Raw genomic sequence first — 26409 nt, 5'->3', positions numbered from 1 at the left:
AGATGGAGTGAGGAAGGGGGAAGAAGTGTGTGTGGTGGTGGGGGACGACGACGACGCAGAGGTCACTTAGAGAAAAAATCAATTCAGCAATCAAGCTGAGATTGTTTTACCAGATGCTGTCTAATCTGAGCCCCGCCCACACACACACTTACTGTACGACTGTACTGTCCTGCTGTACACTGAAAGGGTTAGTTGGTGTGTGTATGTTGTAAACTCTCAGCTGCACAGTGGGATGAGAATTATCTCTCCCCCCCCCCCTATTTCTCTCTTTTACGCAAGTAAATAACAGCTGTCCATATGTTGTATGTTTAAGAATGACAATGATAGAACGACTTTGACTTAAAAAACATGGACATCATTGGGCAGTCAGAACCGCCAGTTAACCCCTACAATGGATATTATGGAGAGAGAGAGAGACAGAGAGACAGAGAGAGAAGGGGAGGGTGGAGGGGGAGGGGAGAGACAGAGAGAGAGAGGAGGAAAAAGAGAGAGGGAGAGAGAGAGAAAGAGAGAGAGAGGAGGAGAAAGAGAGAGAGTGAAGATGGAGGAGAGAGACCAGACTGCTGGGGGGCTGCAGACTGGAGTGTGTTCTGTTAGGTGCGTAGTGCTTCTTGTATGTTCTGTGGAACACCTTTTGTAGTCATTTGACGTTGCATGTAAACGATGCTACAACACAACATGATGCTACGTGGAGCTACTTCTATCCTCAGGTGATGTAGAACAACGACACGTGTTCCGTACAAAACGTTGACAGAGACAAGAGAGTGTTTGCGTACTTGTGTGTATATAAAAGACAGCAATCACATGAGTGTGTGTGTGGGTGTGTGTGTGTCTCCATCAACCTCTGAGTGTGTATCAGGGTTAGATGCTGCCTAGTCAGCTGTCCAGTAGGTCCACACACACACACACACACACACACACTCAGACTTTATCACTAATGAAATATAAAGATACTATCCCATCTCTCTCACATAAACACATACAAGATGAAGGGAGCAGAGCCATAAATGTTGAAACAGACACACATACATAAACATAGATGCAAATGATGACAAAAACCTGCACACACGCACACACACACACACACATACATACATACATACATACATAAATACATGGGCAGTAAAGATTGGACTGCTGGGGAAAGAGGTTTTCTACAGTGCTCGAGTCAAGGTCACAGACAGGAAGCAGTATATTCCACCCTGGACCAGGCTGGTGTCACTGCCTAATCCTTCCTCTCTGACAGAGGGGCTCCATACATTAGAGACAGGGAGCAGGTTGACAGCACGCCATGATGCATGTTCAGGTCTGCCTGTGTGTGTTTGTAAGTCTGTGTGTGTGTCCTTGTGTGTGTGTGTGTGTGTGTGTGTGCATGTGTGTGTGTGTGTGTGTGTGTAAGTCTGTGTGTGTGTGTGTGTGGTGTGTGTAATTCTATGCATGTGTGTGTAACAGCTCTGTATCAGTATTCAGGCTGCATAGCTGCGCACTCTTTGTCTAACGTCCTGTCCCTGTTAAAAAGAAAAACTGACACTCAACTGGGAGAGAAGCTACATCACCTATCCTATGCTCCTCTCTCTCTCTCTCTCTCTCTCTCTCTCTCTCTCTCTCTCTCTCTCTCTCTCTCTCTCTCTCTCTCTCTCTCTCTATCTCTCTCTCGGTCTCTCTGTCATCTTGCCTTACCTCTCTGACACAGATACCTACCTGTTTTTGTGTGTTAGATATTGTGTATGTTTGTGAGAGTGACTGCATGTGTCTCTGTGTGTGTGTGTGAGTGAGTCTATGTGTGATAGAGAGTGTGTGTGTAATGGAAACGAAAAATTGATTACCTTAATTGCTGTCTATTCACGCTTGTTTGTGGCGCTCTTAATATTTCACAATTAGCTCGTCGTCACGGTGACATGGTCTGGAGTGTCTCCGTGAGCGATGGTGACACGCTCAGCCGTGTGACCCTCAGCTGCAAGCTGATTGGATGCTTATTGCAATTATATATTGATGCCATAGCTGTTTGTGCCCTAATACAGAGAGGGAAGGAGAGGGGGAGAGGAGAAGTGAGGAGAGGAGGAGTGATGGGAGGAGATGGGAGGAGAGGTGAGAGGAGGAGAGATGGGAGGAGAGGTGAGGAGAGGAGGAGAGGAGAGGTGAGGAGAGGAGGAGAGATGGGAGGAGAGGAGAGGGGCAGAGGAGGAGAGGAGAGGAGAGGAGGAGAGATGGGAGGAGAGGAGAGGGGCAGAGGAGGAGAGGAGAGGTGAGGAGAGGAGGAGAGATGGGAGAGGGGGAGAGGAGGAGAGATGGGAGAAGAGGAGAGGGGGAGAGGGGCAGAGGAGGGGAGATGGAGTTGGTGTGAGCACATGGCCAGAGGAGTTTACAGCTGTGCTGCATCCCCAGGGTGGATTAAAAACAAAGAGGTTCAAATACAGATTACTGTACGCATGTGTGGGTATGTTGTATGTGAATCTGTGTGTGTCCTTGTATGTACATGTGTGTGTGAGGTCAGGCGTATAGGGGGGTGGTGGTGGGGGGGCAGTGGTGGGGGGGCAGTGGTGGGGGGGCAGTGGTGGGGGGGCAGTGGTGGGGGGGCAGTGGTTGGGGTCAACCAACCATCCAGCTGGTGACATCTGGTGGCAGGCCTGAGCTTAACCAGGGTCTAATCCTGATCCCTGCTCCACACACACACACACACACACACAAACACACACACCTGCGCTCACAAACACTTCTGCACACTCACGCAACAATACTCTCACACATGCTTTTTTGTGCTTAAATTAGGATAGTGACCAGGGAGAGGGAGGGGGGAGGAAGAGAGGGGGGCGGATATGTGGGACACGGCCCGGGCAGGAGTAGAACCACACGACTGTCACATCCAACTAAAGGCAGGAGGCCGATCAATACACAGACGCTTTCACCGCCATGTTGAGCTGCACAGATCTCACACGGCTCCACAGACACCTGACTCCTCCCACTGGTCAGACCCCTGACTCCTCCCACTGGTCAGACCCCTGACTCCTCCCACAGGTCAGACCCCTGACTCCTCCCACTGGTCAGACCCCTGACTCCTCCCACAGGTCAGACCCCTGACTCCTCCCACTGGTCAGACCCCTGACTCCTCCCACTGGTCAGACCCCTGACTCCTCCCACTGGTCAGACCCCTGACTCCTCCCACAGGTCAGACCCCTGACTCCTCCCACTGGTCAGACCCCTGACTCCTCCCACTGGTCAGACCCCCAGCACACTCTGGTCTATCTCACCTGCTGACTGAGCACAGCAAACACCACTGTGTGTGTGTGTGTGTGTGTGTGTGTGTGCTGATAAGGGCAGAGTGTGTACAGATATATATCAGAGTTTGTCAGATGACAGGTTAACACATGTTGGGGTGTCCTTGGATCTTACTGATGTCCCCCTCTCCTCTCTAGTAAACACACACACACACACACACACACACACACACACACACACACACTGTAAACTGAAACTACAACTGTATCACCTGTTCAAACCCAAACTCTTCCACACACTGTGATACTCCAGTCACTGCAGTCAAGGTACAAACATCCTTTATCCTGTCGTCCCCCCCCCCCCTGGTGTCATGCATACTGCCTCCTCACAGTCCCATGGTCCCATGCCCAGGCCCCAAGCTCTTCATGTTCTTTATGACCAGGATGCAATGATACACAGAGAGAGAAAAAAGAGAGAGAGAAAGAGAGAGAGAAAGGGGGGGGGGAGAGAGAGAGAGGAGAGAGAGAGAGAGAGAGAGAGAGAGAGAGAGAGAGAGAGAGAGAGAGAGAGAGAGAGAGGGGGGGGGAGGGAGGGAGGGTTAGTCAGATGTTAGGGTCTAATCAGAGATAGGGAGGGTGTCAAGTTACAACTCACTGATGCATGTGTGTGCGTGAGCCGTATCAACATCTTTCAGTTTGTCTGTCTGTCTCTCTATCGCTCTCTCTCTCTCACACACACATACACACTCACTGTCTCTCAAATACACACACACAGACACGCTTTCTCTATCTCTCTCTCACACTCTCACTTTCTCTATCTCATTCAGCTTGCCTTTCTGTCTTCCTCCTCTTCTGAGACTGAACAGATGGCGGTGATGTTTCTGAAGTAAGCAACACAAACACGGTTCCAGGTTGTTATCTGTGATTTCTTTTCAATGATTGAGGCAGTGAGTTCCCTCCTCTGTCCGGCTGCTGTGGCCAGCAAGATAGTGCAGCAGCCGTGGATACCTGAAGATCCATGTTGCAGGGTCTGACAGAGCGTGTGTACCATCACAGGTGCTCTCTAGGAGAACAGTGTGTGTGTGTGTGTGTCTGTGTGTGTGTGTGCCCTGATGATTCATCGCTGTCAGGAGTGGTCAAGGTCAAGTGCCTGTCAAGGTCAATTCAACAGTTTTACCTTCTGTGATTCTTTCATTGTTAAAATGTGTGCGTGGTATGAGGTATAAGATTGTGTGTTTATTGCTAATGAATTCAATTTGTTGCATCTCATATTCCTGTAGGTGTGGAGAACTGCAGTTTATATCATGAGGGAAGGACAGAGGTAAACAAATAGATTTAAAAAAATAGACAGATGGAAAAATAGAGCGATGGAGGAAAAGAGAGGGGGCACTTATTTGGTTTTTCACAAAGTATGCTTCATGTTTTGGCTACCCGCAATGTTTTTGGGGCTATCTCGTTGTTATGATCAGTGACCTATGCACTTTTGTAAAGCTCTCTCTTGGAACTCGCTTTGGATAAAAGCGTCTGCTCAATGAATAAATGTAATGTAAATGTAATATAATGGAAGAAAGAGGAGGATGGGATTGGACAAGCAGGAAGAGGGATAGAGAGGGGGGAGGAGATGAGCAGAATAGTGTATCAGAGCAGATTTCCTTGGGTCTGCTCCTAAGCGACACACCATGTAAAGAAACAACCCTCACAGATGATTCCCTCCTGACTCATAAAGCAAGCAGGGCCATGGTTCCAGTCTGGCTCCAAGATCAGCACAAGATCAGGAGAAGTCAGGATTCTTGATGTGTTCCTTATACGCTCCAGCTTCTCAGAGGCTGCAGTCCCTGTCTTTTCCACTAGGGGGAGGAGTGAGCACTTCCTCCTGCTCATCCTAACTGCTCCTCATGTCTGGGTAGAGGTCTGTGTTGGCAACCATCCTTCTGAAGCTCACACAGGATGTCTAACTCACACTTTAAATCTTATCTGTATTCCCCCCCCCTCCCTCCGTCTCTCTCTGTTTCTCTGAATCCTCTCTCTCTCTCTTACTCTCTCTCCCTCCTCTCTCTCTTCCTAGTTATTTCTTTGGAGGCCAGTTTTAGAGGTCAGGAATCGTCATGGTCTCACTTGGGATTAGCTTTGTAACAGAAATGAGAGTGGGAAAGTGACTGATTGGTCAGAGGGAGAGAGAGACACAGAGAGAGAGAGAGAGAGAGAGAGAGAGAGAGAGAGAGAGAGAGAGAGAGAGAGAGAGAGAGAGAGAGAGAGAGAGAGAGAAAGAAAGAAAGAAAGAGGAGAAAGAAGGTTGGTTTCTAAGTGCCAGAGTGGAAGAGTAGCTTTGATCTAATCTTGGTTCATTGCCCTCATGCCAAACTGAGAGAAAGAGAGAGAGGTCATCACTCACTAAGCTGGACAGAGCTAAAACACTACTGACCCTCAGACATCTGAACGGAGGGCTGGGAGATGAACTCAAGTTGAGGAGGGAAGGGAGGGGGGAGGGGGGCGTGGGGGAGGGGGGTACCCCGAGGCTGACAAGCGATGATACATAATAAGAGGAGGAGGAGAAGGAATGGGTGAGGGAAGGGTGACCGAAGGGAGGACGGAAGGAGAGAAGTCATTCGAGTGCTCTGAGCTGAAACTCTGTGAGCTGAAAGTTTGGTCTTTCCAGATTTATATGCTGGATTACATATCTGGAGAGCACAGAGGCTGGCGCTCGGAGAACAGGCCCCAAATCCCTCCTCAGATTACCCAGCTCTCTCTCTCTCTCTCTCTCCACAGACACCAAGCTCTCTCTCTCTCTCCACAGACACCCAGTTTTCTCTCTCTCTCTCTCTCTCTCTCTCTCTCTCTATCTCTCTCTCTGTCTCTCACTCTCTCTCTCTCTCTCTCCACAGACACCCAGCTCTCTCTCTCTCTCTCTCTCTCTCTCTCTCTCTCTCTCTCTCTCTCTCTCTCTCTCTCCACAGACACCAAGCTCTCTCTCTCTCCACATACGCCAAGCTCTCCCTCTCTCTCCACAGACACCCAGCTCTCTCTCTCTCTCTCTCTATCTATCTTTCTCTCTCTCCTCAGACACCAAGCCCATGCTGCTCTCTCTAAATAGGACTCTTCAGAAACAAATGATAAATTTCAATGTGGAAAAGTGTGCAAAACACTGGTGGAAAGTATGTAAGGATACTTGTTAGTTTACTTGGAATAGTACCTTGAGATTGCCTTGACAATAAAAGACGCAATATACATAAAATACAGTATTGTTGTTAAGATGACTGTGATGTCAAGCATCATTTGAGGTGAACTTGATCTGCACTCCGCTGCATGCAGGGTACAACGGAGTGCAACCCTGAGCGGTACATAAAGCATCCCTGAAGAGTCTGAGAGGCGTGTGATGCCGGCTGGAGCAGACAGCTCTGAAGCATGGACTGGAGAGGATTTACAATATGAACACAGGAGAGCTGCTTTCCGTAGAGCTGCTTTCCTGTTCTCAGCCAACGGGCTCTGTTTGTGTGTGTGTGTGTGTGTGTGTGTTTGTGTGAGTGTGTGTGTGTGTGTGTCAGGGGTACACTCTTCAGATCAAAATGAGCTATTTATAAAATGTTTTTGGTCTATTTATAAGCTCAGTGATATGGCCTTTGAAGAGATAGAACTCACTGTCTAGAATGTCTCCTTGTCATTCTATTACCTCACACAGATAGAACTCACTGTCTAGAATGTCTCCTTGTCATTCTATTACCTCACACAGATAGAACTCACTGTCTAGAATGTTCCCTTGTCGTTCTATTCCTTTGTCATTCTATTACCTGACAATCAGCGTTACAGTCAGTGTTCTTCCCTGCCAGTCTCTGCTGGCTACCTGCAGCATATCGATCAGTGTACACCTTTAGATGAATGGTCCTGATGACTCAGACCTGATCACTTGAACTCCACTTCCTCTCCGCCATCTTGCCCGGTATAATCCTTGCGCCCCGAGCCCGCCCTTCAGATACCCGCCCACACAACGTCTTGATTAAACGTATGGAAGGTCAGAGCTTTTTAACAGTTCCACCACGTACTGACTCCGCCACAAACCACTCTGCTGATCCCCCCCTTTTAAATTAACCCTAATGGGCCCGGCTGGAATTGAACCTGGAACTCTGGCTGGTATTGATATTGAGTAGTGTACCATTAGACCAAAAGGATATCATGGGGGTCCAAGGGCAAAGTTATTTACACTGGCAAGTGGAATAGGAGCTTGGTGCACACAGTCACTCACACATGGAGGAAGAGAGGAGAGGAGGCTGTTGAGGTGTGAGAACATAAACCCTGATTTATGTGTGTTTTATCTGTGTGTGTGTGTTTTTATCTTGTATGTGTGTATGGCTTGTCTGTGTGTCGTCATCTGTGTGTGTGTGTGTGTGTGTGTGTGTGTGTGTAAGTGAAATCCATGTGTGTGACAGAAGCATGATAGAATCATTGCCGTAGAATTGTGATGTCTGTCCGCCAGGCATTACAGAGGGATTACGATTCCCCCCCCTCAAACACACACACACACACACCTGTCACACACACACACCCACAGCCCCCCCCGGTCATGTTCCCACACATAGTGACATGGTGCATCAGATCAGTGTGTCAGGACAGTGTCAGAGTGTGACCCCCCAGCCCTCAGTGACACACAGCACCACACAAACATGCTAGCACAGATTCTAACACACACACACAGATTCCCCCCAGACTGTTTTCTGACAGACACGGAACATAACCCACCCTGAGACACACACACACACGTTCACATACACACACACTAAACCCAAACGGGAGAGGTAAACTAGAACGTTCTACAGGAAGCGTGATGAGATGCCTGTTTCCACCTTCTAGTACTGTTGACCTGCATCAATATACTGTGCATGTACTGTTTATCTTACCACCTAGGAAATGCTTGTGTGTACAGTACAGTACATTAGCACCACTGATCTATACCAACACGTGAGCCCTTTTCAACATCTCTTTGTGGGATCCAGACCTCTCTTTGTGGGATCCAGACCTCTCTTTGTGGGATCCAGACCTCTCTTTGTGGGATCCAGACCTCCTTGAGATGCATCAGGTGACAGCAGGGTCAGTCAGGGTGGAGGGGGGCAGGTGGGGCGTGTGGAGCTGCAGCCTGGGTGCCACCTGACAGGACAGAAGGCTGCTGGCTGCTGGAAGGTGGAGGCCAACCTGCCTAGGGGGGTGCTGGAGGCAGTGGTTGGGAGATGTGGAAGAACACCTCGTCTGTGATTTGTTTAGCCCCGTGGCCATAGAAAGTGGTAAGATCACTGCCAAGATATCACACCTCTGGAAGCAGAAGGGTCGTTTTTACAGTAATTGCCGATTTGTGATGAGCAAGGTTGAGGGGAGGTGAGATGTTTGATCTGCATTTGATCATTTATTCAGTACCTGGAGATGAGGTAAAGATTTCATGATTTCAATGTGAAAGTAAGTTCATTAACAGGCTTCATGCGGTCACATTTAGAAGATTGGCTTTTCCCTTCTCTCACTGATGTGACACAGCTGCTAATACTGTATGACTGCATTGATTCTGTTCTGATTGGTTGATGTACTGGGTTGTCTGATTGGTTCATGTACAGTATTTAGTCTTCTGATTGGTTTACGCATGGAGACCTGCAAATATTATAAAAGATACATGGCCTGAAACTGTCAGCACTCAAATATCCATCAGTAGTTTGCTTCCAGAAAACGCAAGGAATCATGGAACCAAATCCTGGCGTTGTAGCTTCAACCCCCCACCCTGCTGGCCCCGCCCCTGAGGGCCCCGCCCCTGTTGGCCCCGCCCCTGAGGGCCCCGCCCCTGTCGGCCCCGCCCCTGTCGGCCCCGCCCTATTCCCTCCATGTCCAAATCAAGCATGCACCTCTCTCCTGCCCTAAATACCCCTGCTTGCAGACTGTGGTCAGATTAGGGCAGGAAGCCCTGTCGCATGGGAGTTTACTCAACAACGACAGGACAGAGGAGGGGAGATGAGAGGAGAGAAGTGGGGGATGAGGAGAGGAGAGGAGAGGAGGGGGGTGAGGAGAGGAGGGGGATGAGGAGAGTAGAGGAGGGGGATAAGGAGAGACATAAGGAGTGGAAATGAGAGGAGTGGGGGATGTAAAAGAGGAGTAAAATAAAATGAAACAAAGTGTCACAAGAGAGACCCAGTCTTCTCTATCTGTGGCATTAACCCCAGCCGGCCATCTGTTGTCCTGGGCTGCGTGGTGTAACAGCGGAGTGGAGGGGGGGGGGGGGGGGCGGGGCCACCTGCGCACTGCCGGGTGCCACACACGGCACACTCTCAAAATACTCCCCTCGGCCTCGTCTGGGCATGGGCGGACAGAGGCTGGGGTTGGGGCTGGGGCTGGAGGCTTGGGTTAAGGCTGGGGCTCAGGCCGGTGCTGAGGCCAGACTCAGGGACCTGGGGCTGCTGATTGATTCAGGACGGCAGTTTGTCGTCAAGGCCGAGGGTTGAGGCCCACCCACGCTTTTTGGACTCTTAGCTGGCCTCGGCCTCAACCTCACCACTAGCCTCTGCAGGAGGCTGAAGGGTTGTTAATCAAACTAATCCCCTCGAAAACAAAAGTGTGTCTTTGTGGAGACTGGCTAGCCTCTAGGGATTACACAGCATTATCACAACATTTCACAACATGACATAAAATGGTCAGCTATATCTAATAGCATGTCTGGTTCTCTCTCTATCTCTCAACATTTCCTCTCTGTTTCTCTCTCACCCTAAATTCATCCATATCTTGCTGTCCATCTCAAACTCTCTCTTTCCCCTCCTCTTTCCAAACTCACTATCACACTAGCTGTCTCGGACTGTCTTTTTCCCCTCTCGTTCTCTGCCTCTCAGTATCAAACTCGGTCCTCTCTCCTGTCTCTCACCAGTCTCTTTCCTGTCTCTCTCCCCCTTTACTCCTTTTATCACTCCCTTTCTTCTGCCTCTCTTAATAATAATAATTAGGCATTCATTTAGCTGTCGCCTCTGTCCATAGAGAGACACACAGAGGGGAAATTTGAACCTGACGACTTCTTGACCTGCTTCTCTCTCCTCCCTCCCCTTCTCTCCATGGTAACTGCCCCCCGCCCCCCCCCCCCCCACCACCGCCACCCACCCCACCAGGCAGTAGGAGACTGAGATGGCCGTTCGTCAAGGCCACTGGAACGCTTCCTCGTGGTGGTGGCCACGCCTCCTTCCGATCTTCTTCCTCCTAGGCTCCGCCCCCCAGGGCGGGGCACGGCCCTTCAACACGCCCACGCAGGCGGTCAACGTGGCGGTGGTCTTCAGTGGCTCCGCCTACCAGACAGAGATCAAAGGACGACTGAGCAGGGAGAACTTCCTGGATCTCCCCCTGGAGGTATCTGATTGGTTGATCCCTTTTGACTTCTTGTTCCTGGTTGATTTCTCTTTACTGTTATTGGTCGATAGCTATATTCTTAACTTGTACCTGTAGTAAAACACATTGAAATCTGATTGGACATTATCAAACCACCTCTAAACGTGACTTAAATATTACAACAAAATAAAACATCTTCCATTCTGATTGGATTTTTTTCAAAACACCTCGGATTCGTATTGGATGTCAAAACACAATCTCTGCTTCTGATTGGAGGTGAACCCCATCACGGTGCTGGTGAACAACACCAACCCTCGCGCCCTGCTGACCAAGATCTGTGACACGCTGGCGGCCAACCGCGTCCACGGCGTGGTGTTCGAGGACAACATCGGCTCCGAGGCCGTGGCCCAGATGCTGGACTTCATCTCCACCCAGACGGCCGTGCCCCTGGTGGGGGTCAGCGGGGGCTCCGCCATGGTGCTGCCTTACAAGGTAGAGGGGAGGGCTGTGTGTGTGTGTGTGTGTGTGTGTGAGGAGGGAGTGTGTGTGTGTGAGGATGGAGTGTGTGTGTGTGAGGAGGGAGTGTGTGTGTGTGAGGAGGGAGTGTGTGTGTGTGTGTGAGGAGGGAGTGTGTGTGTGTGAGGATGGAGTGTGTGTGTGTGAGGAGGGAGTGTGTGTGTGTCGGTACGTGTTTGTCGGTACGTGTGTGTGAGTGTTTGTGTGAGTGTTTGTGCGGGCGGGCGGGCGGGCGGGTAGTACTTGGGAGTGTTTGCGAAAAACAAAAACGGCCGAGCGTACATAATAATGCTGCTGGTTTTCCTGGGTGTTTAGGGTCAGTAGTATTGATGCTAAGTGGAGTATGTCTAGACAGACTGTGACTGGGGTTGGAAGCTAAACCTAGGGAGTATTCAGAGAGCTCCGGCAGCATCAAAGCCTTAGATGCACTTGTGCTCAGAGAGCTAGCCCCAGGACACATCAGCTGGTGTTCAAGGGGAGTTTTGGTGAACGCAGCTTGGTGGGAATACTGATGAACGGTTGTGTGTTTACTGGTAACAAAGCAGAGCTAACATGGACATGAGGAGAGGGTGGTTGTCCTCCCAGCACATATCAGATCTACTTCCTGTTTCCTCCATTAAATATCAGATCTACTTCCTGTTTCCTCCATTAAATATCAGATCTACTTCCTGTTTCCTCCATTAAATATCAGATCTACTTCCTGTTTCCTCCATTAAATATCAGACCTTCTTCTTGCTTCCTCCATTAAATATCTGATCTACTTCCTGAAACCATTGTTTTCAGATCAGGGTGGAGCATGATTCAGTTGGATGCTGTATTAAAGTACAAAGTCAATATTTTTTGCAGAAAGCCAGACAAATATATCTCCAGTGGGCAGTAATGTCTAGCTTTTCATTTCAGCAGACTTACATCCAAGATCTGAATGAATCCACAGGCTGTGAGTGTGTGTGTCAGTGTGCGTGTGTCAGTGTGTGTGTGTGAGTGTGCGTGTCAGTGTGTGTGTGTGAGTGTGTGTGTCAGTGTGTGTGTGTGAGTGTGTGTGTCAGTGTGAGTGTGTGTGTGTGTCTGTCTCTGTGTGTGAGCGTGTGTGTCAGTGTGTGTGTGTGAGTGTGTGTGTGCGTGTGTGTGTGTGTGTCTGTCTCTGTGTGTGAGCGTGTGTGTGGATTAGGAGGGAAGGTGAATGATTGGAGGCTGTTTGTGATATTCTGTTAAATTGCTTTTAGAGTTCAGTCTGGGTTATCCTCCATCCAGTAAATACATGTGGTGCTTAGACACACATAGGAACTTTAATTACCCTGGAATAGTTTTCCCATTTCTCCCTCTCCCTCTCTCTCTGCCCTCTTTCCCTCTCTCTCTGCCCTCTTTCCCTCTCTCTCTGTCTGCCCTCTCTCTCAGCCCTCTCTCTCTCTATTTCACTTTTACTCCTTGACTTTTTACTCAGACTCCCCTCTCTGCCTCTCTCTCTCTCTCTCTCTCTCTCTCTCTCTCTCTCTCTCTCTCTCTCTCTCTCTCTCGTTCTCTCTCTCTCTCCTCCGACCCCCCTTCTAACTAATAAATACCAGGCTGACATTACGATCCTTTACAGCCCCCTAGTCTGCTCCTGTAAACAGTTGTGGATATGCGGCGTTCTGCTGCTACTCTGTGGGATGTCCACAGGCTAGAAACACGATCCTTTACCCAGCCTGGGAGATAGGGGGCACTGACACCGTGAGCTCTGACAGGAACGAGAAGAAGAATAGCCGTGTGTGCGTGTGTGCGTGTGTGTGTGTGTTGCAGTGTCAAGTAGGGTCTGTGTGCGTGTGTGTTTGTATATGTGTTTATGTTGTAGTGTTTAGTAAGGTGTGTGTATGTACTGTCTGTGTGTGTGTGTGTGTGTAATGGCAGGCTCTTTGAGTACGCAGCACAGAGGATTGAATTGTGGAAAATCCGAGTTGCATTCCCAACCTGAGATTTCCATCAGTTAATTTAGCACTTTGCCCTTCACTCTGGGACAGAGGCAATACTCCTAAACATGCGTTTACACACTCACAACGAACACACACACACGCGTGCTCGCACTCAACACACTCTCCCACATATTTTTGTTCATATTACTGTAAAGTCTTACGAGCGAGCTCAATATGAAACTGCTTAAAATGTATCTATTGAATCACATTGAAATGGAATTTATGTTTTCTTCTGAATGCTACATGAATGGACTTCAATCTATCACCTTTACTCTCTCTCTCTCTCTCTCTCCCGCTGTCTCTCTCCCTCTCTCTCTCTCCCTCTCTCTTTCTCCCTCTCTCTCTCTCCCTCTCTCTCTCTCCCTCTCTCTCTCCCTCTCTCTCTCTCTCTCCCTCTCTCTTTCTCCCGCTGTCTCTCTCCCTCTCTCTTTCTCCCGCTGTCTCTCTCTCGCTCTATCTCTCTGTGCATTGGTGATTGATAAAGTGGTTGAACAAGTAGGCGATAAACACAGACACACACACACATTCCGCTTCCCGGCACCTTACACCCTAAACAGCTGCAGTACTAATTGGACTTTCCTTCCTGTCTCTCGTTCAGAGACTGTTCAGCTTCACGTCCACCTTCATCCCAGGCCACAGGGCTGCCCTGTGTGCAGCCTTCCGGGGGCAATAACAGAGTCACCTGCTGGCTAATGCCCCTGAGAGGCCGCTCAATCAACAATTACCCAAGATGGGTGCAACAGAAGCTAATTATTCATGTAAAATTACTGCCTAAAAAAATGTAATGCTATTACCAAAGCACTGGCAGCTATTAAATATAAGAGTGCATGTTGGAAAGATTTTTATTTAATATGAGGGAATATTAATCGTTTGCTCATCTGTTGAAGGAACATTTTCAGAAGCTGTCAAACTTGATAACTGCACAACTTTTAATGATCTGAAGAAATGAATATTAATGACTTAGTTTGAGAGTGATGGTGTGTATACAGTATGCCACCCTCGATATCTGATTGAGCCTCAGATGGATGCAAGGAGGAGAGAGGATAGGGGGAGGCAGGGCAGGGGAAGGGAGGGGGAGGAATGGAGAGGAGGAGAAGAGAGGTAGCTCTCTAAGAGATTGATCGGTGGGATACTATCCAAGGTGGTCAACAAGCCAACACAGTCAAAACTGTAAACTCATTCATTTTTCCTCCGAGCCGACAGAATGAGTCTGATGTCACTGAAAGAAGTAGAAAAGGAGCTAAGGTAAGGAGGTTAGTCTGAGGACTTAATCAGGTCCCGTTGGCACAGTCGGTAGAGTCACAGAGTGGGCAGCCTGTGTTGTGGAGGCCGAGTGAGGGTGTGGGGCAGGGTGAGGGTGTTTACAGGAGGAAGAGTTCCGGCAAAGCAGTCCAGCTCTGATCTGGTCCTGGAGAGACTGAGAGAGAGGGAGTAAAGGAGAGTGGGAGAGAAGGAGAGAAGGAGAGAGGGAGAGAGGAAGAGAAGGAGAGAAGGAGAGAGGGAGAGAGGAAGAGAAGGAGAGAAGGAGAGAGGGAGAGAGGAAGAGAAGGAGAGAAGGAGAGAGGAAGAGAAGGTGAGAAGGAAAGAAGGAGAGAGAGAGAGAGAGAGAGAGAGAGAGAGAGAGAGAGAGAGAGAGAGAGAGAGAGAGGAGAAAAGGACAGAGGGAGCGAGGGAGAGAGGGAGAGAAGGAGAGAAGGGGACAAGGAGAAAGCGATCAGAGAACATAATCAAGGAAGGAGAGAAGCGGAATGAGAGAGGAGGCACAAATAGTTTAAGAGACGGGGAGAAAGAAAGACAGTTGTACAGAAAGCAGGGTGAGAGAAAGAAAGAAAGAAAGAAAGAAAGGAGAAAGAGAGAGACTGGAGAGAAAGAGATAAACATAGAGAGAAGATTCTAATCGGGCCTGTGAAGCGTGTTACTATACATCAGGCGCTGATGGAAATCCAAATCAAAGCTGCTCCTCTATTGGTGATTAATCACTGATCAATCATTACTCACGGCCCTGTTCACATAACAGACCGTGGATGAATCAATATCGGTAATCATGTTTAGCACACGCGCCCTGAATGTTAAGAAGCTATACAGGGGAGGGATGAGGGAGAATTTTAGCAGTAGAGAGGAAGGAGGAGGAAAATAAGGAGGAGAGAGGGAGAGAGGAGAAGAGGGGGAGGGAGGTAGGAAGGAGGAGAGGGAGGAGAGAACAGAGGGAGGAAGGAAGGAGAAGAGAGGGAGTAGAAAAGAGGGAGGGGGAAGGAAGGAGAAGAGAGGGAGGAGGAGGGAGGGAGGGAGGGGGAAGAGAAACAAGGGGCAGGGTGGAGAAGGAGGTTTGTTGAATTCAGGTTTGTTCTTTTGTTTACGGTACAGATGAGTAATATTCAACAGTTAGATCATGACCCAACACGTACCCCAGCCTTTCTACAGTGCCTTTACCTCTCTGTCTCTTTCACAACCTCTCTCTCCCACCATCAGTCCCTCTTTCTCTTTATTTTGGTTTCTCTCTCTTTCTCAGCCCCACATTATCTACCTTTTATCTCTCTATCTCCTTCTGTACTCTCTCACAGCACTGCTCGCTCTCGTTCTCTCTTTTTCTCTCCTTCCACCCTCTCTCCCCTCTACCGTCACAGAAAAGGACAAATGTGTGTGTGTGTGTGTGTGTGTGCCGCGTGTGTGCCAGGGAGCGTGTGACGTCAGCCCGTCCAGAGCCCAGGGTAAACCTGCCAGGGCTACATCACACTGGGAGGTGTCAGCACACATATGCTAACAGCTAACAGCCACCACTCATCCCTACGTATGGAGAGAGACATAGGGAGGGACAGAGAGGGAGAGAGAGAGAGAGAGAGAGAGAGAGAGAGAGAGAGAGAGGGGGAGGGGGAGGACAGACATATGCCACAGCTATCAGCCACCACTCATCCCTACGTAGGGAGGGAGACGTAGGGAGGGAGAAAGAGGGAGAGGGAGAGGGAGAGGGAGAGGGAGAGGGAGAGAGAGAGAGAGAGAGAGAGAGAGAGAGAGAGAGAGAGAGGAGAAAAGGACAGAGGGAGAGAGGGAGAGAAGGAGAGAAGGAGAGAGGGAGAGAAGGAGAAAGCGATCAGAGAACATAATCAAGGAAGGAGAGAAGCGGAATGAGAGAGGAGGCACGAATAGTTTAAGAGACGGGGAGAAAGAGAGTTGAGAGAGAGAGAGAGAGAGAGAGAGAGAGAGAGAGGGGAAGGACAGACATATGCCACAGCTAACAGCCACCACTCATCCCTACGTATGGAGAGAGACATAGGGAGTGAGAGGGGGGAGAGACGTAGGGAGGGAGAGGGAGAGATGGAGAGGGAGGGGGGGGAGAGAGAGAGAGAGAGAGAGAGAGAGAGAGAGAGAGAGAGAGAGAGAGAGAGAGAGAGAGAGAGAGGGGAAGGACAGACATTTGCCACAGCTAACAGCCACTACTCACTCTTACTTACTATTTACTCTTGTGTTCCTTGTCTTCTCCCTCTACTCTCTTTTTCTTCTTTTTTCTTGTCCTCTTTTCTTTTCTTCTGTCTCCATCTTTCTCTCTGTCCATCCTGAGAAACCTTTCCACATCAATAACAGCTGCCACAACTATATGCTTTCAGTAACATTTTTCAAATAAACTTTATCGACCCAAATAATATTGTTTGATTCCAGGAAGTGTGGTGTGTTTTGTGTGTTTGTCAGCAGCAGTTTCAGGTAGGAAAGGTTTATCGATTGATGTTTTCAAACAGTCCCTGTCCTAGATTACACACCCTTGGATCACACCCTCCGGTCCTAAAAGTCCTAACAAACTTCTTCATTTCTGTCACTAAAACAATACAGAAAGTCATTCGTTTAAATCACCAATACTAGCCATCCCGTCTGTGTTTGCTAACATATTACAAGTCAGTAATTACAGCCTAAAATGAGGAATTGATGGCATTAGAGAACTTCAGCACGGATCCTACCACCACAGAAACCCTGGCATATTGAACAGGTCTTACTGTACAGGATGTGATGTCGCAGGATGGGTGAAATCTAGTATTACTGTACATGGAGGATGTGATGTAGTAGGATGGTTGAAATCCAGTCTTACTGTACATGGAGGATGTGATGTAGTCGGATGGTTGAAATCCAATCCAATCAAATTACATTCAGTTTGAAAGTGATGATGTATCTTTGAGGTTGTGTTTTTTGTTCTTTTTTTGTGATGAAGCTATATTGGTTTTTGACAGCGACAAACTCAACTGAGAGGAATAGTAAAAAAATAAAATAAAATGCATTTAATTCCTGCAGTGGAGGTAGACAAATGATTTTGAGTGAATTCACATTGAATAATCTGGATCTAATGAAGTTTCCTATTTCCTTAACACACAATTAACTTCTTGATTTATGTTCAATGAAAATAATGAAGACAGTCATTGGTTAAAGCACCAAGACTACCTCCACCATCCGTTTCTGCCAACAGATTAGTGAATTTTCAAACGCTTTTCCATCCATACCCTGATTAAAGTGCTTTCAGGTCTAATGAGTTCTGACCCAGTTTTGGAGAAGTGAGGTGATGTCCCGACTGATCTTGAGGCTGGTTAGGAAGTGTAGCTAGAAACCTTCACTCATTCTACTACCTTGGCTTAGTCAAGGCACATTCTGCTAGCTTCACTATGCTAGACGTTGTGCTGCTTTCGGGTCATTGTGACCCACCTTTTGCACCACGACGGTGGGTCACAATGACGCGAAGGCAGCACAAGGGCTAGCGCAACATACTGCTAACTCTGCTGTGTGCTAGCACCTAAGGGTCGTTCTGATAGCCTCGCTATGCTAACACCTCATGCGCATTCTGCAATCTACCCTATGCTAGCACGTATTATGATAACTTTACTATGCTAGTGCAGCCAGTGTAGGTCGGTTACAACCAGTGTCGATTTTAGACCCTTTTTAGGGCTGCTCTAAATTATATATATATATATATATATATATATTATTGTTTATTATAATTTGATGCTGGTAGTTCATGAAGAAAGGGACATCCTTAGTTTTTTCATTCATTCAACATTTTGCATAATAATACATGTGTTCATTGTTATCCCGTGAAATTAGGGATTTATTAAAGGCATGCAACCTTCTCACCTTTAGGTGAGAGTCACCTTTTTTAACCAAAATGAGTAACCTACGTGATTCGAGTTTTTGTTGGGGGAGGGGGTTCATTGGGGGTTGAGCACCCCTAATGGTCTGATCCTCGAATCGCCCCTGGGTTAAACTCGCTCCTCACATGTGTAGCCTATACAGGACACCCGCGCCAGCTAATCGCTAGCTTTTCGTTGGCATTGTTTGTAGTGGTACAAAGTTACTTTACAGCTCGGACTTTAACTAAATATTCAGCATTTTCTTCTGAAATTGGCAAACAAAATCTGCTACAAAAAGCTTCCCTTGCTGGAGTAATTATGTTTTCATAATTGCCAAACCAAAATAAATAAACATCGGGCATTTTGCTCAAAAGTACATCCCTCAGAGACATGACAGTATGATATGGTTCTAGTTGGATGGAGTAGCATAGCTTAGCTAGCACCGCAGGCTCATTTGTAGCGCAGCAACTGTGTGTGCTAGGCTAATTGAGCATTTGAGATCACACTTAGCAGGGGGCTTTTCTCTAATATACCCTCAGGGTGGTGTTTGGCAGCATAGCACAGTGTGATAATAGATACAAATGTGCGCGCACACTCCCAAGACAAACACGGACATCAAGCACACCGACAAAAAAACAAAAACAATTCCACATGCATGCTTGGACGCACTTACACGCAGATATAGACACAACACAAGGACATACCATCTGACACACACACACACACACACACACATACTCTCACAGGCATACCCAGAGGCAAAAAGATGTTGCACTATGTCAGATGAATGCTGAGGCCAGGCGAGTGGTCGTGCACGCACAGGAATAAGGCAATAACTTTGACAGATTTGCTGCAGGACAGTGAGAGGAAGGAGAAAATGAGTAGATTTATACCTTCTTCTCCCCAGGGTCCGTGACCAACCTACATAAGATACCCAGCTCTCTTCACTGTGTGTGTGTGTGTGTGTGTGTGTGGGGGGGGGGGGGAGGTTAAAAAGCGTTTGTCAGAAAGAGCGTATGTGTGTGTGTTTGAGAAAGACTGTTCTAGAATGAGAGTGTGAGTGCATACCGGTGCTGCAGCCTGGTCTACAATGCTACCTCTTCATCTCTGTCCAGGGCCAGAGCTAAATCATTTACACGTGCACGTTTACATGACACGCACGGAGAATCTGCTCATGTGAGGAGCCACATCAACACTGTTTCATTAGTGAAACAGATGGCTGTTTCCATGCATTTCCATGCAGTGGTCAAATTGAATGTGTTACAGGTGATCAGTTTACATGAGCAATGTGATGTTTTAGACAATGCTGAACACAAAAGGTAATGTAGTTAGGGCGCGCGGCGCTGTGAGAAGAGGTTAGCTGATGGCGTGAGGACAGAGAGGGGGATGGGACACATGCTGGTGGCAGTATACAGGAGAGAGAGAGAGGAGACAATGTGAGTTTCCAGTCAGAACAGACTGACTCAGAGGAATACGACTGTGATGCCTGAACAGTAGCAGATACAAACAGACACAACACAGACACACCACACACACACACACACACACACACACACACACACGGTTGTTTCTTCTCTGTGTGGACGGAACAAGGACAAACACTGAAGGCCCCAGATCACTGGACCGGCTTGGCTCACCCCCATCCTCCCTGGGAGGGGTTCTGGGGCAGGTGAGGGCTCGCTACCCCTCACACACACACACACACACATCTCCAGGGATCCCTCCCTCTTCCTGCCTCCAAACACAAGACTGGTCATTGTTATTGTGCTTTGACGCACTGCAGACAGGACAATATCGCTGCCTAGCTCCAAACACCGTCTTTAGGATTTAATTTGGAGATAAAAAGAGAGATGAAACTCTGATGGGCTTTAAAGTTGTCGTTTATTTACACTCATTGGAGAAGGGAGTATCTGATCTGATGCTAGTCTGAAATATGTAAAATCCGTAACAAACTTTTATCACACTTTCTTTGAGGATGGATGCGGTTGATTTACGACTCTGTTTTTGTTTCACTGAGTAATTATCCTGCAATGAATCCCCAGAGCAGACGGTCTAATTCCAATCCGATAAACATTCATTAATTTCTCTTAAAGTTTAAGACAGGTCAATGGGATCCAAGGGGATGATAGATGTAAACAAGGTGCAATTCTCTGGCGTGGTATTGACGTGGTGGAGGTGGTTTGGATCTCAGCGCGACAGATCTGCTTCCCCCTGTATCATTCTCGGATCTCAAGGATGTCCTCTTGGTCTAAAGGCACAGAAGCGTGGGTGAACAGAGGTTCGACCCTTCATTCTTACTTTATTGCTTCACCTTTCAGCGATGTATCTTTGGATGTAAGAAGAAGAAAAAAAACAATTAAACTGACTGTACCACCTCTGGTGTATTAATCTTCCCCACGGAAGCACAACCATTTACTAGATCATAACTGTAATATCCTCCCATCTCAAGGTCAAGGAGAAGCAGTGAGAGAAAAGAGAGGTATTAATAAGAGATGGGTGAGAGAGAGAGTGAGAGAGAGAGAGAGAGAGAGAGAGAGAGAGAGAGAGGGGGGGGGAGGGGGAGGGATGAGGAGGATAACAGGGGGGCTGGGTGCTGTGCTAGTGCCATCTCTCTGCATTTGCAAGACAAACGTATGAATGAGGGTGAGTGTTGCCGCAGCGATAGGTGGTAGACACATGGTTTAGGGTGATGAATGATGCTGGAGACTAAATACAGGTGGAGCTACAGTACACACACACACCCAGAAGCACACACACACACTCACACTCACACACACACACACTCACACACACACACACTCACACTCACACGCACACACACTCACACACACACACACACACTCACACATACACATTCAAATGCTTAGAGACACACACACATATGCACAGACACTCTTACAGTACATCACATATAGAACACACTGACACAGAAACACATATTGTCCAGAAACTGACTACTAGCCCGCCAAGTACAGAATACAGTAAATCCTAGTGATGTGTATGTGTATGTGTTTCCATGCCTGTGCTCTGAGTGTTCATACAGATATCTGCATCAGTCAGCTGGATAATATTCTTCTCTTCTCCAGGTGGCCAATCTAGAAAGCTCATCTCCTATTAGCTAAAGTGAATTATCTTACTTTAATCTCACTTGTTAAATAAATTAACTCTAACTAATGAGCCTAACTAACCTTAAAGGTCTTTCTCTTCCCCTCTCTTTCTTTTTCTCTCTGTACCTTCTGCCCATTTTTGCTTTCATCACTTTCTTTTCTTCCATCATCTCTTTCTCACTCTTTTTCCTTTCTGGCTAACATCTGTTTGCCCTTCATTTCTTTTTTTAAATATGTCCCCACCCCCTCTCTCTGTCTCTCTCCTTCTCCATCTCTCCTCTCATCTTCATCCATTTCCCTCCCCTCCTCCCTCCTTCCTCTCCTCCTTTCTCCACCCTCTCCTCCTTTCTCCACCCTCTCCTCCTCCCTCCTCTCCTCCTCCCTCCCCCCTCTCCACCTCCCTCCCCCCTCTCCTCCCTCCCCCCTGTCCTCCCTCCCTCCCCCACCCCTCTCCTCCTCCCTCCTCTCCTGCTCCCTCCCCCCTGTCCTCCCTCCCTCCCCCACCCCTCTCCTCCTCCCTCCTCTCCTCCTCCCTCCCCCCTGTCCTCCTCCCTCCCCCACCCCTCCTCTCCTCCCTCCTCCCTCCCCCCTGTCCTCCCTCCCTCCCCCACCCCTCTCCTCCTCCCTCCTCTCCTCCTCCCTCCCCTCTGTCCTCCTCCCTCCCCCACCCCTCCTCTCCTCCCTCCCTCCCCCCTGTCCTCCCTCCCTCCCCCACCCCTCTCCTCCTCCCTCCTCTCCTCCTCCCTCCCCCCTGTCCTCCTCCCTCCCCCACCCCTCTCCTCCTCCCTCCTCTCCTCCTCCCTCCCCCCTGTCCTCCTCCCTCCCCCACCCCTCCTCTCCTCCCTCCTCCCTCCCCCCTGTCCTCCCTCCCTCCCCCACCCCTCTCCTCCTTCCTCCTCTCCTCCTCCCTCCCCCCTGTCCTCCTCCCTCCCTCCCCCACCCCTCCTCTCCTCCCTCCTCTCCTCCTCCTTCCTCTCCTCCTCCTCCTGTCGTCCTATGCAGGGAGAAGGCTCCACTTTCCTCCAGCTAGGTTCCTCTGTTGAGCAGCAGATCAACGGCATGTTCAAGGTACGTCTTCTCTTCCATCTCTTCTGCTCGTTCTGCCCCTAATCCACTTCATCTGCCACCACTTCTCCTGTCAAATGTGCTCTATATAGATGCATATGATTATGGTTTGAATGATGGGTTGATTGATTAATTGGTGGATTAATTATTTGATTGCTTAGTTTGAATGAATGGTTATTCTGTTGGTTAATTGGTTGTTAGATTGAAGTTTTATTCTGATTGGTTCATTGGTTGTTTGTTTGATTGAGTGGCTGTTCTGATTGTCTTGTTGCAGGTGATGGAGGAGTATAACTGGGACAGCTTTGTGGTGGTCACCAGCCTGTACCCCGGGTACGAGACCTACATCGACTACGTCAAGGCCTTTATAGACACTTCCTACTTCCTGTGGGAGCTGCAGGATGTCCTGACCTTTGACATGTCGGCCGACGGGCTCAACGACCTCCGAGCCAAGAGACTGCTCCAGCAGATAGACGCCCAGGTCAGCTGCCCTCCTACAGACGCACCTGACCTCCCCTGACCTCACCTGACCTCACCTGACCTCAGCCTAACCAGCCTAACAAAATCCTCTGTAGAACTGTAGACTGTAATGTAATATTATATATCAAAAAATACAATTATTGTATAGTCATAGTATAAACATATTATATATCAATCATAGTATCAACAATTAAGTTTGCCAGAACTACAACCTAATAATAAACTATGATAGAAAATGTTATGATATTATAGTATCATCGTATTATAATAAAATGATAAATTGTATAAAATTCAATAATCTAATAATCATTGTCAATTATCATCAGTACGTAATAGAATGACACAAAAACATTATTTTATAATAATAGCATGACGAGGCAATCTTAAAATCAATAACAGAGTGAAGGGAGATCCTTCCAGTGAGACAGTGAGTTGATACTGTGACGGTGTCCCTGTCGCTGTGCTCCAGGTGCTGCTGGTGTACTGCACCTACGAGGAGGCCCAGTACATGTTCTCCATGGCGTCAGACGTGGGCCTGGTCGGCCCCGGTTACATCTGGATCCTCCCCAGCATTGCCGTGGGCAACCCGGACATGCCCCCTCCCGACCGGTTTCCCGTGGGCGTGATCAGCATCATCACGGACCGCTGGAGGATGAGTCTGAGGAAGAGGGTGCGCGACGGCGTGGCCATCGTGGTGAAGGGCGTGCAGAGCTTCAAGAAGCAGAGAGGGTACATCCCCGAGGGCCACAACGACTGTCACAGCCCAGTGCGGCCGCCAGCCAATGACACGCTCTTTAGGTGAGTGGGGAGAGGCGGCACTTCCTGTTTTGTGACTCGCATTCCTGTTGGATATGATCGGTCCTCTGATGCGTTTCCTGCTTCTGTGTGATGCGTTTCCTGTTTCCCATGAAAGCCTGCTGTGTCTGTTCTCTGTGCAACTTCGGTCTGCTCATGTGAAACCGGCTCATTAAATAACTGGACTGGGATTTGAGGGTGAAAAGCGGCCATGTTTTGAAAATCAGAGCAGCATATCTCTGTTGGTTCATGATCGAACCAGCAGCAGATAGGATGAGGTGGCTTGGTTACTATGCAGAAACACAGTGGATGCTGGCTCAGACCTGTTGGAGAGCTGGCAGGGAAAGGCAACAGTTGCTCTGTACTCATGTGGGCATGGTCCTCCATCTGTTCTGTGGTGCGGGTGGGAACACTTCACCCTCCCATGTGCCATAGCTGTACCCTAGACCTAGACATAGACCTCTACTCCCTCCCTCCCTCCCTCCCTGCCTCCCGCCCGCTCTGTGACCATCCTGATTGTGCCCCTCTCAACAGTGCGGAATGAGAGTGAGAGAGTAAGAGAGAGAGAGGGAAAGAGAGAGAGATAGAAATGATGTGTCTTGTCGCTCCAGTCTGGCCCAACAGAGCAATCTGGCTCCATCTGTGCCTGAAAACATGAAGCAAATCCTATCTGGTCAGACAGCATTAGTAATAAGCTAGAGGCTGGGGCCGGGGCTGAGGCTGGGGCTGTGACTGCGTGTCTACGAGTGTTTGTGTGTGAGTGGTCATGTAAGTGTGTGCATGTCTCTGTGCGTGCATGTCTCTGTGCGTGCATGTCTCTGTGCGTGCGTGTCTCTGTGCGTGCGTGTCTCTGTGCGTGCGTGTCTCTGTGCGTGCATGTCTCTGTGCGTGCGTGTCTCTGTGCGTGCGTGTCTCTGTGCGTGCATGTCTCTGTGCGTGCATGTCTCTGTGCGTGCATGTCTCTGTGCGTGCGTGTCTCTGTGCGTGCGTGTCTCTGTGCGTGCGTGTCTCTGTGCGTGCATGTCTCTGTGCGTGCATGTCTCTGTGCGTGCATGTCTCTGTGCGTGCGTGTCTCTGTGCGTGCATGTCTCTGTGTGTGTGTGTGCTGTAGGGAGTTTGATCACAGAAGCAAAACCGTTTCAATCAATCTGACACAGGTCTGTGGAACTAAAGCACCACTTTCCTCTCCAATCTTGTCAGAAGTCCTCCTGTGGCCCCCTCGCTCCCACCCCTCCCCAGCCCTCCTGTGGCCCCCTCGCTCCCACCCCTCCCCAGCCCTCCTGTGGCCCCCTCGCTCCCACCCCTCCCCAGCCCTCCTGTGGCCCCCTCGCTCCCACCCCTCCCCAGCCCTGTACCCCCAGTCCTGCCCCCACCAGGGAACACTCCTCGAAGATGGGGAGGGGGGTGGAAGGCTGTGATCTCTGGTTCTGACAGCAGATGTGTTCTGCATCTTTGGTTTCCTCTATTGAACACGCAGACTGGAATGGAATAGTTCGGGTCACCGTGGCAACCATTTGAACGATACTTGATATTACTATACCTGATATTCCTACTGTATACCCCTTGCTGTAGGGGGTGTTACGGCTTCTCCTTTCATATCTCTCTTTCTTCTTTGTTTAGATCTCTCTCTCTTCAAAGACTCTCTCTCTGACTCTCTTTCTCCTTTCACTCAATTTCCATGTGTTTCTCCCTCCCTCGTTCAAAATATCTCTCTCTTTCTCTGTGATCAATAGATTCAAGATGATTTAATTAGGATTGAACCTCAGAATCCTAGTCAGTGCACCTGTAATGAGATTATCTCAGATTAACAGATTAATCTGAGGCTGGGTGGAGAGCTGTTCACACTGACCAGCCTGTCTCTCACCTCCGCTGGACAGAGAGAGAGAGAGGGGGGGGGGGGAGGGAGAAAGGGAGAAAGGGAGGGAGGGATGAGGGAGAGGGTGAAGCGAGGGAGGTGGGAGTGAGGAAAAGAGAGATGAGGGAACCGAAACTGTGGAGGAGGAGAGGTGCGGTAGGAAGAGAGATGTAGGGGAGGTGAGAGAACAAGGGGGAGAGTTGAGGGGAGGTGAGGGGGGAGAGGACAGGAGGCAAAACAGGGCATGACTCACTGTTGACTCATACAAGGTGTTTTATTTTTTGGCTGGGCCTTTTATTTTTTAAGGAGGCGGTGTGTGTGTGTGTGTGTGTGAGTGTCTGTGTGTGTGTGTGTGTGTACCTGCATCCGCATCCATCAGTGTGCCTGTTTAAACTATCAGCCTTGATTCTGCTCTGTGTTGTTTATCTTCCAGACGTGTGTGTGTGTGTCTGTGTGCGTGTGCGTGTGCGTGTGCGTGTGCGTGTGCGTGTGCGTGTGTGTGTGTGTGTGTGTGTGTGTGTGTGTGCGTGTGCGTGTGTGTGCGTGTGCGTGTTTGTGCGTGTGCTTGAGTTGGATAGAGAGAATGTTTACTTGTGCATCAGTGTCTTATATGCCCTATATATAACCCTAACATGACCGATTCATGTATCTTCTCTATCTAGCTCTCTCTCTCTCCATCATGTGGTTTTCTCTTACTCTTTCTTTCCGACTGTCTCTCCCTCTTTCCACTTTCTCTCTCTCTCTCTCTTTCCGTCTCTCTGTCTATCTTTTGTTTCTTTCTCCATCTAACTGTCTGTCTGTCTCCCCCCATCTCTCCAGACACATGTTGAATGTGACGTGGGAACACAACGACTTCTCCTTCAACAGTGATGGCTACCTGGTGAACCCAGCCATGGTGATTATCACTCTGGACCGAGAAAGGCAGTGGGACAAGGTAGGCAGCTCCTTACCTCACACACACACCACACAAACACACCACACACACACACCACACACACC

General features: G+C 48.9%; 1 protein-coding gene across 1 annotated transcript in view; it reads left to right on the top strand.

The window, feature by feature from the left end:
- Window positions 1-10349: 10349 nt before the first annotated feature.
- grin2ca (glutamate receptor, ionotropic, N-methyl D-aspartate 2Ca) overlaps window positions 10350-26409 on the top strand; it is a 44023-nt gene continuing 27963 nt past the window's right edge. Inside the window, exons 1-6 of the mRNA XM_084677858.1 lie at window positions 10350-10568; window positions 10824-11039; window positions 22221-22286; window positions 22558-22761; window positions 23230-23558; window positions 26230-26344. Of these exons, the coding sequence (XP_084533984.1) occupies window positions 10350-10568; window positions 10824-11039; window positions 22221-22286; window positions 22558-22761; window positions 23230-23558; window positions 26230-26344 (1149 nt within the window). The remainder of the gene's footprint in view (window positions 10569-10823; window positions 11040-22220; window positions 22287-22557; window positions 22762-23229; window positions 23559-26229; window positions 26345-26409) is intronic.

This window comes from Hypomesus nipponensis, chromosome 17, assembly GCF_054491055.1.
Source record: "Hypomesus nipponensis isolate SF chromosome 17, ASM5449105v1, whole genome shotgun sequence".
NCBI lineage: Eukaryota > Metazoa > Chordata > Actinopteri > Osmeriformes > Osmeridae > Hypomesus > Hypomesus nipponensis.
This window is presented reverse-complemented; position numbering and strand designations above follow the sequence as displayed.